At 52.8% G+C, this 12,907-nt stretch overlaps 1 protein-coding gene across 6 annotated transcripts in view; it reads left to right on the top strand.

Moving 5' to 3' along the window:
* The window catches only part of RANBP3 (RAN binding protein 3), a 62,537-nt gene that overhangs the window by 37,141 nt on the left and 12,489 nt on the right, over window positions 1-12,907 (top strand). For 4 of the 6 annotated variants that reach the window (XM_054463115.2, XM_054463117.2, XM_054463121.2 and 1 more), the window contains 3 exons: window positions 7,994-8,059; window positions 8,935-9,027; window positions 9,948-10,060. In XM_054463115.2, the coding sequence (XP_054319090.2) occupies window positions 7,994-8,059; window positions 8,935-9,027; window positions 9,948-10,060 (272 nt within the window). Of the gene's footprint in view, window positions 1-7,993; window positions 8,060-8,934; window positions 9,028-9,947; window positions 10,076-12,907 lie in introns of all 6 variants that reach the window. The other 2 variants (XM_054463116.2, XM_054463114.2) reach the window with 1 other exon arrangement.

The raw sequence follows: 12,907 nt of genomic DNA, 5'->3' as shown, positions 1-12,907 counted from the left end.
AAACCCGCCATTCCCCTCAGTGCTGCGCATCCATCTGCTGTGTCCTTCCTGCCCAGCTCTGATTAGAGTCGATCTGAGGCTCAGGCTTGGTCAGGAGTGAGGTGAGAGCTTGCCCAGAGTGCAGCACCCGGGGTCCTTGTCTCAAATCAGTGACACTGATGGCATGGTGAGACTTGGTGGCCTGAGGAAGACTGTGAAGAGATCGTCCCTCTGAAATGGAGGAAAGGGGTTGACTGCTGAGAGCCCTGTTGGGGCCTCTGCCTGTTAATTACATCTCCTCTTTCTAAGGCTGGGCACAGACTGGGGGTTTAGGGGTGGGGTGTTCTCCTGACCCCTCAGCTGCATGCCCAGCGCGGGCAGTCCAGTGCAGTAGCCCAGACACGCACGTGCATGTACACACAAGCATGCACACACACACGGTAACCAGCAAGCCAGGAGGCCCCAGCAGAGGCCCGTGTGTGATGCTGTGAACTCCCAGAGGAGAGGAGCTTGCGGGGGCCTGGAAGGGTGGCCCAGGCTCAGACTGTGGAGCAGGGCAGGCTAAAGGGCTCGAAGGCCCTGGACGTGTGAGGCCTGGTCTGAGCACAGGCATGGAGGTCGGCCTGGGGACTCATGCAGGCTGGTACAGGAGAAAGGTTCCTGAGGCAGATAATGCCATCGGCACTACTTAACGTGACACTCAGAAAGCCCGGCCTCCTGCCATGGGCACAACTCTGCAGATTTGAGGGTAAATGCCACCGCAGGGCTATTCTCTCATCCTCGTCTTGACTTCCCACTCTGGCATTGTCTCGTGGCCTCTGTCTTAGCTGTCTGTAGCGCCAACTTGGACATACATGAGTGTTTAGACAGGTTCTCCGGTTACCCAACTGAAATCCATTCCTGGAAAGTTCATGTAAACCATTTTACAGTCCTGAACCTTCAGGATGTCAAGTTGTTTCTGCTTACAGAAGTCACGCATGCGATACAGGAACACACAGCGTAGGAAGCCAGGGTTCTTCCCAAGTCACCCCTCCACACCCTTGTTTTCATGCCCTTTTCCCATCACGTTGGTTTTGGACATGGCCGTGTCTTTTTGCGCAGCTACATTAGGTTTTCCAGTGCTAGTACACTGTCATCTGCTGACCAGATATTGCGGAACTGTCCAGATGGCTTGCAGTCCAGGCTGCAGTTGACATCCTTTTAATTTAAGGATCTTTGCGCCCGTGGATAGGTGTTCTGTGGAATGAGGGAGCTTCACTTCCTGCTCGTTGATTTTATTCCTTCCCACTCACCGCCCACTGCTGAAGCATGCTTGCTGCAACGAAAACTAGCATAGAGAAGAGGAGGTGTTTGGGCTGTGAATGTAGGCTAAAGAGGCGAGGGACCACCATTCTTCTCCCCGGCCCTCTTCAAATCACCTCCCGTCCAGCGCAGCAACCCCCAAGAGACACTCAGCTCTGCAGGGTAACTGGAGGCGTGAGGGGCACCAATAATTTGAACAGTGTTGTCTTTGGTTCCATTCTGCGTAGAGTGAGTTCTTCCCCTACGAATTCCACTTCATTTTTGGAAACCTGTTGCCTGGGAAGCAGTTGCCCTGGTGAAGGAAGATCTTAGGTGGGGGAGGGGGAACCCCATGGGCAAGCCTTGACAGGTAAGAAGGACTCAGGGCCTCCAATGTGGCCTGGAGCATCCGACATCTTCCCTGCCGGCTGCCCCTACAGAGGTGCAGGGACAAGGGGGTGCCCCCGGTTGACCAGAGTTGACTGTAGTCATCAGACAGATGAAGACCGTCGGGCTGGAGACCCTCGTAGTGCTGTAAAGAGAGTCTTGGGGTTTGCTTTTCTGGGGAAAGACTGAATGCCCTGTTTGTGTGCTGTTCCGTCTCCTCCCGTGGGACGTGAGAATCCACCCCTCAGGTGGGAGAGGTGATCTCTAAGGGTCCACCCCACCCATTCATGCTGTTTTTCCTCTTGTTCCCTCCCCCGCCTGCACCTCCTTGTCGACAGTTTCAAAAAACAATGTTTTTATGCCATCAAGCTTCTGCGAGCCATCTGCAGGCAATTCCGACTCAGAGCCAGGTGAGCCCCCGCCCCTCTGCCTTCCCGCCCGGCCTGGGGGTTCTCCTGGAAGGAAAAGCAATTGGTGTTAGAAAATCAGATCTTCAGCAGGCATTTAAAGTCAGTTCTTTTTCAGCTGTTAAAATTTTTCCCCCAACTCTTCAGCTCATAGTCTGGGGATCTGGCGTGAGATAAGGCTTCATAAGCCCTCATGTTTGTTTCTGCAAGCAGGGCCTGGTTGCATGGAGCTCTAAGTCCTCTAAAAACAACCTGTGAAGAAATGTATCACTCATTTTTCAAAATTTTATACAAGTAATGCATTCATAATTGGGGTTTTTTGGTTTTTTAGACAGACTTTCACTCTTTTTGCCCAGGCTGGAGTGCAGTGATGTGATCTCAAATCACTGCAACCTCCGCCTCCCGGGTTCAAGTGATTCTCCTGCCTCAGCTTCCCGAGTAGCTGGGTTTACAGGCGCACACCACAATGCCGGGGTAATTTTGTATTTTTTAGTAGAAACAGGGTTTCACCTGTTGGCCAGGCTGGTCTCGAACTCCTGACCTCAGGTGATGCACCCATCTCGGCCTCCCAAAGTACTGGAATTACAGGCATGAGCCACCGCACCTGGCCCATAATTGTTTTTTCTTTAAAGTAAATCAGAAATATTTCAAGTAAAAAGAATCCCTGCCCCTTCCCCACTCACCCTGCCATCCCAAAGGTAACGCCTGTGAAGTTGGTGAATTTCCAGACCTCTTTTTTGTGTATTCTCACATTAATTTTGCTTAGACCTACCTAGATAAATATGTTTAATCACAGCTTCAAAACTTTTTTGTGTGTTTTGGAGACGGAGTTTCGCTCTTGTCCCCCAGGCTGGAGTGCAATGGGGCGATCTTGGGTCACTGCAACCTCCGTCTCCTGGGTTCAAGCAATTCTCCTGCCTCAGCCTCCCAAGTAGCTGGGATTACAGGCATGTGCCACCATGCCCAGCTAATGTTTTGTATTTTTAGTAGAGACGGGGTTTCGCCGTGTTGGCCAGGCTGGTCTCGAACTCCTGACCTCAAGCGAGCTGCCTGCCTCAGCCTCCCAAAGTGCTAGGATTACAGGCATGAGCCACCACGTCTGGCCCCCAGCTTTAAAATTTTAAGGAAAGCCGCTCCCCCTTTCTGAAGAATATGGAGCCTGCCTTTTTGGTCTTTCACTGGAGAACCAACTCCAAGGTTTCCTGAAAGTTTCTCCCACGTGGCTGAAATTCCTCATAAAAGATTTAACAAGCGAGTTTAACAACCTGAATTCTGTAACCCAGCCTACCATATATAAATTCATTGCCGACTTCAAAAGCATTGTGAGATAAGTTAGCTGCTGGCGTGATGTCCGTGTCAAGGGAAGAGGTGGGTTTTTACGACTCTCAGCATTGAGTTGATGGCCCCGTTTCAATGAGGCATTTTGACTCTAAAAGCAAACTGTTTTGAGCCGACCACCTGGTCTCATCCTGCAGAAGGGCTTGGTGTTTCAGGGTCCTCAGGAAGGGCACGATGTTGGTTATTCCTGGGGTGTCTCTTAGCAGGTGGTGGTCTGGATGGGGGCACAGAGCCTGCCACGGTGAGGCAGGTTCTGCTTTAGGTGATCAGTTACTAAAGCCGTGTGTCTGGACCCATTTGTGCTGCTGAGCTCTGTTACAAATCTCATGATCGCTTCTGAGGTCTGTGAGCGACGGCCTCCCTCCTGTCTCTCTCCCCACAGACCTTTCCCCTCCAGCCTCAGGAGCAGGGCAGCTGTTTCACAGGCCCCGACGTGGCATGGTTTAAAGCCCCAGTGCCCTCAAGCATGAAAAGGCAGTCATATTAGCCACACATCAGTTCTGCAAAGCCAACTTCACATCCTTGTCTGCCTGCCTTCTGTTTTTTAGCTTTAATTTTGAAAAGCTTTAACACTTACAGAATTTCTCTGTCCCTTTTGTCTGAAGACCCCATTTAGCTTTCTCTAGTCAGCTCCATGAGTCCATTAGAAAAAAGGACTCAGACCCTGGTCCTACCTCACATGCCTCCACTTTCATCAGGAACGGGTCTTCAGGCTTCCCTTGACTTTCATGACCTCGAGGATTACAGGTCAGCTGTTGGGTAGAAGTGTCTTGGTTGGGGCCTGTCCAGTATGTCCTGGTGGTGAGACCCAGGTGTGGCATCTTGGATGAGAACGTCACAGAAACCATGCACAGTACTCACTTGTCCCCTTACCAGCACGGGGTAGCTGTGCTCCTTGATCAGGGTGCTGTCTGCCAGGTTTTGCCACTGTAAAGCTACTTTCCCCTTTGTGCTGGATGGTTTCTGAGAGACACTTTAGACTCTGGGACCGTGTGTCACACTCCTGCCCTCCAGTGCTCTCGCCCAGTGATGTCTTCGGAGTGATGTTTCCCGCTGACGACTGCCCCATGGGATTCTCTTCCTTTTTTTTTTTTTTTTTTTTTTGAGACAGAATCTTGCTCTGTTGCCCAGGCTGGAGTGCAGTGGCACAATCTCGGCTCACTGCACCCTCTGCCTCCTGAGTTCAAGAGATTCTCGAGCCTCGGCCTCTCAAGTAGCTAGGATTACAGGCACGTACCACCCGTGGGATTCTCTGAGCACCATCCCTGCTGCGTTGATTAGTGGTGTTCACTGGAAGGAGGAGCTTGCCCTTCTCTCCACGTATTTGTTCCTTGATTGATTGTGTCAACATGGACAGGCGAGCTTCTGTTGGCATCAGTGGGTGACTGTCTGTGGTTACTGGTTTTTATTTAATGTTCAGGTTGTCCCAGATTCGGCCAGTGGAAGCCCTGTCAGGCAGGTCCCCATTGTTCATCTGAGCACTATCCTTACTTTGTCACAAGAGCCTCCCGGCTCAGCCTCTTTTCTCATCCCAGTCCTGGAATCTGCATTTCTCAGAGGCACGCTGGTTCTTCAGGGAACATGGTCTTTAGAAACCAAGGTCTGAAATCACTCCATGTGGTACTGCGATCTCACTGCCTCAGGCGTAGCCCTGCTCCCGGCCCTCCATGGACAGAGCTGGGGACACACATCTTTGTCCATATGATCTCTTACTCTCTGCCTGCCTGCATGTGGAGATGATGCCAGGGGCACGTGGGTGCCTCCCTTGGTATATTCCGCCCTTCTTCTGGCACTAAGAAACCGGCACCCTCTGTCCTCTGTGCATTGGGCATCACTCCCTGCCCACCGCATGGCTGAGCCTCCTCCCCACCCTGCACCAGCGCCGTCCACGCACAGACCCCGGCCCCAGCCAGGCTGCCTTCTCAGCATTTGATGCGCACAGTCTCATTCCCATCCCTTCCCTGGTTAAATCGGGGCTCCCTGGGGGGCAAGCATGGCTTCCCACAGACATCACTTGGGGCTCTCTGAGGCAGGCGAAAAGCACCCTCAGACAGGGAGCCTGCCGGCTTCCCAGGAGGGCAAAGGCTGCCGGCGGGAGGGGTCCTCTTCCTCTGGAGTGATGCGCATCCCTCAGAGACTGGTGCAGCATCCTCTACAGGCCCACACCCCTTGGGTATGTGGCGGGCGTCGGGCTCTGGCCATGATTCAGCAACTTGTGTTGCGACTTGTGTTACAGAAGAAAGTTTCTGGAAGGAATGAGAAGAGACCACCCTTGTTTTCATGGAGCAGGGCCTGTGACAGGGACCTCCAGAGTTTGGCTGCCCCTGGAGCGCGCCTTGTCTGTCTGCAGCTCTGGAGAGGGCCACGCTCTGGGCCTAGCACTAGTGGCAGGTCGGTGGCAGGGATTATCCAAGTCTCCCGCTTCCGCCTGGCAGCTTGGGCCAGCCCCCAGCCTCCCCTCAGCGTTAGCACCAGCTCTGCACGGAGCGGAGTGTGGAAGGGCAGTAGTCAGTCTGTGGCCAAAACATCAGCATGGAGAGCCAGCTTGAACAGCTTGCTAAAAACTGTCTAAATTGTGAATTTGACCTTTTAAAAACATACCTAAATTGCCAGTCTTCTTCTGCATAGCTCCGTGCTTTGGAAATGTAATTGAGTGTTTCCTTCGGAAAAGGAACATCTGGCGGCTCACCCCCGCATCTTGCAGGATCTGGCTCTCCTGAGTTTGTTTTTTTATGACCAGTCTGTTACAGGAGAGGCACCAGCTCTGCTAACACAGGCTGCCAGAAGCCCCTGGGGCTCGACTCCCTCATGCAACTATTATAGTAAGAAGGGTTGCTGCAATCCTCTTGCTGCCCAGGCACAGCGGCGCCTCCGGGGCACAGCAGGAGAGGGGTCTTCCTTGGCCTGCTGAATCTTGATTTGATTTGAGTCTGAAAATTTGGGCTGACAAGGTGTTTTGGGTTTTGTCGTCATCGTTTTAGTGTACAATTATGTGGTTTTAGTACATCCACAGAGTTGTGCAACCGTCACGTGATTAATTTTAGAACATTTCCATCGTCCCAAAAAGAAATCTCATCCCCGTTAGTCACAGTCTGCCCCCAACCCCCTCCCTTGAGCCCTGGTAACTGCTCAGCTCCTTTCTGCTTAGTCTGGCATTTCACAGAAATGCAATCAGACAGCATGTGGGGGTGTCTTTCTATTGATTTACACCTTTAATTTCTTCCAGCAATGTTTTTGTTTTGTTTGAGACAAGGTCTCACTCTGTTGCCCAGGCTGGAGTGCAGTGGTACAGTCGTAACTCACTAACCTCAAGCTCCCAGGCTCAAGTGATCTTCCCACCTCTGCCTCCTGAGTAGCTGGGACTACAGGCATGTACCACCATGCCTGGCTAAGTTTTTAATTTTTTGTAGAGTTAGGGTCTTGCAGTGTTGCCCAAGCTGATCTCAAACTCTTGGGCTCATGCAGTCCTCCTGCTTCAGCCTCCCAAAGCACTGGGATTACAGGCATGAGCCACTGTACCTGGTCCTAACATTGTTTTACAGTTTTATCTTGTGAAATGTATTCCCAGGTATTTTATTCCTTTTGGTGTTATTGTAAATGGAATTATTTTCTTAATTTTGCTTTTGGGTCATTCACTGCTAGTGTTAGAAACACAGTTGATTTTTGTATATTGATCTTGTGTCCTGTAGCTTGACAAGGGGGTAAAGCTTAGCACAAATGCAGGGCCACCTCCAGAAGCCATAATGCCACAGTCTCTGTGCCTTGCCCAGGAACAGGCTTGCCTGCCTGAGTCACAGGCCTTTCATGACAATCCTTCCTGTTGTGGATCAGATTAGACCACCGTCCCCACTCCCCGTATGGGCATAGTTGCCAGGACACACAGATGAAGGGGTCCATGTGGACAGGTGGCTGGGCGAGGCTGGGCTCTCGAGCCATCCCAGGAGCTCCTGGGCATTCACCTTTCCCTCTAGTTTTGTGAATTTGTCAGCCCAGACTCCGGCCTAGGGAGAGCTGGCCTCCTCCACGGTGGCCAGGAGTGCTCCCTCACTGAGATAGGAAGCTCTGCAGGCACATCTGGAAACGGGAGGCAGGCTCACTGTCTGCCACCTTTGAGCTTTTCATCACAAAAACCTGTCTCACTTCCCAGACATCTGTAGTGGTGCCAGGGTTCTTCCTGGCCACAGACGTGTCCTCTGACAGACAAGCCTTCTAGGAAATGGAAGTGGGGCCTGGGCGCCTGTGTTCTGTGGCTCCCTGACATTCTCCAGAGCCAGGTACAGGGCTGCTGAGCAGCTCAGCTCCTGAGCCTGCAGCAAGCAGGTCATAGGCAGCTGAGAGGGCAGCTGATGCCCCACCTGCCCCCATGGTCAGCAGCTGGCCCAAGAGCCGTCGTTTCTCCTGCCCTTGCCTCTCCCCTCCTCCAGGTGCCTTCCAGGCCCGCTGATCGGACGAGACTTCTGTTGTAATTTGGAAATGTTCTCCCTGGTTCTCGAAGCCCAGAGTCACTGAGGCCAAGACCATAGTCCTCTCCTGCCCTTGCCCCCCAGGCCCAGCCCCCACCCAGGCAGACCTGCTGTTGATATTTTGTCTTGTGCTTTTAGAGGAAAGGAGCAGTGGCTTCCGGTTGAAGCCACCAACGCTGATCCACGGCCAAGCCCCCAGCGCAGGTAGGTCGTCTACCTCCCTGGGGCGGGGGCTGACTTTCTGACGTTTTTCAGACCTCTGCTCGGCCACACCAGGACACCGCGGGCTCAGCCTGCTTTCTAGAAAGATCACTTGTAACCTGACCCACGAGCCCTGGAAATCTCCTTTAAAGAGAGGCTGTCTGAGCAGGGAGGTTGGGACCCCTGACTGTGAGCCTCGTGTGTTCAGAAAAGTGGGCAGTGGTGGCACGGGAGCAGGCTAGGCGGGGTACATCAGGCGGGCTCCGTGCCCAGCAGTAGCGCACTTGGTTCAGCCTGTCTGTCCTTCATGTTCTGGCCCCCACATACCACAGTGTTCACCCCAGTTAGCGTGGCTGCATTCCAGCGGCACGCTGCTAGTGAGCCAGCTGCTAGTGAGGCTGCTGGGGATGCTGCACAGGGCAGGGCACATACAAGGGTCCTTGCCCCGTCTGCCTTTGGCAGAGGGACTTCCTCAGCATGGCTGTTTTGAAAAACAGGTGCAAAATGTGCCTGTCTGTACATGACCCCACACCGAGTCCTGAGCCTCCGGGTAGCTGCTTGTGAATTCACTGCTCTCCCCTCACAGTCTCCACTTGCCTGTTGAGTCCGTTGATGCCCTGCCACGTTACTGTGCTAACTGGATTAATTCACAGACATCGGTTACTGGGAATTTCACTTAATCACATATAAAAATAACAGTAGCCAGATCTGCCTGTCCAGTTGTTAAAAAAAAAAAACCTCAAGTTTTTAAAAAAGTGCTTCCCTGCAAAAGTCTAGCCTGCAAGGGGCATGAAATGGGTTGCCAGGGCTCAGTCTCTGAAGCGCCTGGGGGCAGGCAGGGGTCCGCGGGCACTGGGAAGGCCGCCTTCTGTTCCTAGGTCTGCCAAGCCAGAAGCCCAAGGAGCAGCAGCGGAGCGTGCTTCGCCCGGCAGTGTTACAAGCTCCGCAGCCAAAGGCGCTGTCCCAGACTGGTAAGAAACGGCAGCCCTGGCGCCCAGGCCCAGACGGCAGGGTAGAGCGTTCCTGAAGTCGCGCCTGGGACAGCAGTGTTGCGACAGAGGTGACTGCTGAATGCACCAGAAATACAGACATCAGGGAAGATGATCCCTTAAATCACCCCCCAGCCGTCTCCAGCCCCAAGCCTCCCGAGCCCTGGCAACGGAGGAGTGAGAGGCGGTTCCACAGCTTCCTCACAGCCCTTGGCCGAGTGTGACTGTGGGTGAAACCTGCTTTGTTCATTCACTGTCTTCATAAAAGCAGGCCGGCTCCTGGGAATGAGATTTATCCCGTGTGTTTGCAGATAGAATTTCAGCCTCAATTTTCACAGGTTATCTTTAAAAACTTGAAAGGTTATTTTATTTATTTATTATTATTATTTTTTTTTGGAGATGGGGTCTTGCTCTGTCACCCAGACTGGAGTGCATTGGTGCAATCATAGCTCACTGCAGCCTTGAGCTCCTGGGCTCAAGTGATCCTCCCACCTCAGCCTCCCAAGTAGCTGGGACCACAAGTATGCACCACCACACCCAGCTAATTTGTTTTGTCTTATTTTAGAAACGGGGACTTGCTGTGTTGCCCAGGCTGGTCTCAAACTCCTGGCCCCAAGCAATCTCCCCGCTTCAGCCTCCCAAAGCACTGGGACCACAGGCATGAGCCACTGTGCCCGGCAGGTTTCTCTTTTTTGTTTGTTTCTCTTGTTTTTTTTTTTTTAATCCAAGAATTTTGGCTCTTTGTAGAGATACCAGGTCCTTCCGTAAAAAGGAGACATGTGCTGTGGGCTTTACCATGAGAGGGGCCCTAGACTAGACATGGCGCAGCCCCTCAGCTATGTGAGTGGGGGTGGGAGGGCCACCAAGCACCTGTGATTCCCCACTCTTCTTCCCTCCCACAGTCCCCAGCAGTGGCACCAACGGGGTCAGCCTCCCAGCAGACTGCACGGGGGCAGTGCCAGCAGCATCCCCCGACACTGCTGCACGGCGAAGTCCTGCCGAAGTTGCCGATGAGGTGTGTGCACTTGAGGTCAGTGGGTCCTGAGGCAGGGAAGCGCTGCACGCTGGGCCCCTTGGGAGCGGGAGGGCAGCCTTCCCAGCACACTGTGGAGTCCACACGCTGTCACCTGTTCCAAGCAGTTTCCACGTGGGCCTATTGTAAGGCTCTCTGGATTTGCTCAGTAGGCTCTAAATACAGTACCTGACAAACCAGATCTAGATTCCCAAGGGTGGTCTTGCTGGTCAGGCAGAAGAAGAGTGTCTCCCAAGCAAGCTCTGCTGGAAGGGCCTCTTACCCAAAGTTCTGCCGGAAGGGCCTCTTACCCAAAGTTCTGCCGGAAGGGCCTGTTACCCAAGGCTGACCGCCACATGTCTCAAGGGAGTGAGCCCTGAGGGAGGACCTGAACCACTGCACTCTGAGGAGTCACTAGGGCCCGAGGAACGGCTGTCACTGATGGGTGTCTTGCAATGTTTAACATGAGGAATGTGTCCCCTCTCTGTGTCCACACCCAAACCACTCCTCAGAGACTCCTATCTGTGTGGTTCCAGTTGAAAATGTTTCCTTGGGAGTCATCTCAGAAATAGTTGGTTTAGGCCAGACGCAGTAGCTCACACCTGCAATCTCAGCACTTTGGGAGGCCGAGGCAGGTGGATTGCTTGAGGCCAGGAGTTCAAAACCACCCTGGGCAACATAGCAAGACTCTGTCTACAGAAAATAAACAGATTAGCCAGGCATGGTAGCATGTACCTGTAGTCCCAGCTACTCAGGATGCTGAGGCTGGAGGATTGCTTGAGCCCGGGAAGGGGAGGCTGCTGTGAGCCGAGGTCGCACCACTGCATTCCAGCCTGGGCGACAGAGCCAGACCCTGCCTTAAAAAAAAAAAAAAGAAATAGTTTCATTTAAGCGGGGGTATGGTTTGGATTATATGGGCCAAAAGCTTTGTGTTTCACAGCCACTGTGAAATAAGGGCCTTTGATGAAGAGCCTCCTTTGAAGTTGGCAGAGATGGGTTTGAAGTCAGAGTTGGGGTAACACCATGTGGTATCTTCCATGTAAAAGCTATATTGGATCTTTGTGTTTATTTTCCGCTCTGTGTCCATGGCCTGCAGTTTTATACCCCCCGTCCCCAGTAGATGTTCTGGCTCAAAGGGTGAAAATGGCTGTCAACAATTAAATTTGAAAACATCCCCACGCCCTTTTTCAAACGAGTTTGCTGAATTGGAAATAGGGATCATTTCCACCACATTCTGCGGCTTGGAAGCTTTGACTGCTGAGGTCTCCTGAGCAGATCAGGTGTACAGTTCTGAGTTGGAGAAGGACTTAGAAGTGACCCAGCCTATCCTGCCATCTCCCAACGTCTCTGATTGTCCCCGATGGTGAGCGCACAGGCTGACCTGGCGGCACCCGCTACCGAGAGCTTGTTCCTCACTGGAGAGGCCTTGCTGTGTCCCATCCCAGGGGATGGAGTCCGTCTTCCTGCCGGTTCCAGCCCCTTCTCAGCAGTGCACACAGCTTGTTCCCAAATTGTTGAGCTCAGAAGTTGTGATGTGCTATCTTCCCTCCAGCAAGCTGGGCAGCCGCAGTAGCTAAAGCTGATCCTTGGACCCCATGGTCTGCTGGCTGCCATTCCCAGCTCCTGCATCTGGCTCCAAAGCCACTGCTCCATGTGGGTCTCCATTGGAGCCACGCGGCCACACCCACGCTGCCCTCTGACCACACCCGGTACTGTTGAGATTCGCCAGGCTTGCCGTGTGTATCCTTCTCTGGCCCTGCAGCAGGAGCCCGAGCTTTTCCAAGCCGCCCATGAACATGGTACACACTGCTCATCGGGAACGTGAGCTGTGAGGCATCTCCTCTAAGGAGGGCTTAGATGTTGGGGGCGACCCATGGGGGAGCTCCTGGTACCGTCTTTGGGAAAGTGGGGAAGAGGCTTCCCCTCCCGCCCCACACACACACAGAGTCTCAGACTGGTTACAGGCCTCGGGATTCGTTTATCAGTTTCAGCGAATCCTCTAAGCAGGCCCCGCCAGGTCGTAGACATACCCTGTGGTCAGAAACATTTTGCTGTTTGCCTGCCCCATCTCAGGTGACTCTGTGGGCTCTGCCCACCCGGGATTAGCACCAGTCGGTGTGAGCAGGGGGCACACAGCGCACAAAGCCAAGAGCCAGGGAGTGTTTCTGCCGGAAGTGCATCCCCCATGGTCTGCAGGCGGCCCCAGTGGGGCTGGGGATTAGCCCATCCTCTGAGGACTTCCAGGTCGCCAAACACGGTGTGTGTTTAATTTTAAAAAGCCACGTTCACTCTTGCACAGGCACAAGGATGCAATGTGAAGTCAGCAATAGCAGAATCTCTAGGGAGCGCAGTAGAGAAACATTTAAACTCTTCACTTTCTTCACAGTTGGACCAGAAAGTGCCCTCAGCCCTGTGATCCACTGATTCTGGGCCCGGCATTGTAACTCCAGGCTTCCCTGCCCTCTGGACACGCTGAGCCAGTCAGAAGCTGCCTGCAGCCTTTCTCACCTCCGAGTTCACGGTTGTCAGGTCCCTTCACAACATCTCCCAGGAAAACGCTCCCTGCCTCACGTTCATGTCCACTGTACACATCGCCAGAGACTCCAAAGATCTGCCAAAAGCCTTTTAAAATTTCTTTTCAAATTCTACAACACCTTTTTTATCATGTGGTATAAGAAAGACATATACAAATTATAAGCAACTCCATATTCCATTATCTCAAGATCAATGCATTTGGTCTTAGGATATTTAGTTACAAAAGTCATGCCTACAAGTTGAAAATATTTACACAAAATGGAAATCCTAGAAAGTAACAAGCGGGAGCCACCCTCCAGCTAAGAGGTTCCCGGG

This window comes from Pongo pygmaeus, chromosome 20 (assembly GCF_028885625.2).
Source record: "Pongo pygmaeus isolate AG05252 chromosome 20, NHGRI_mPonPyg2-v2.0_pri, whole genome shotgun sequence".
Classification (NCBI taxonomy): domain Eukaryota; kingdom Metazoa; phylum Chordata; class Mammalia; order Primates; family Hominidae; genus Pongo; species Pongo pygmaeus.
This window is presented reverse-complemented; position numbering and strand designations above follow the sequence as displayed.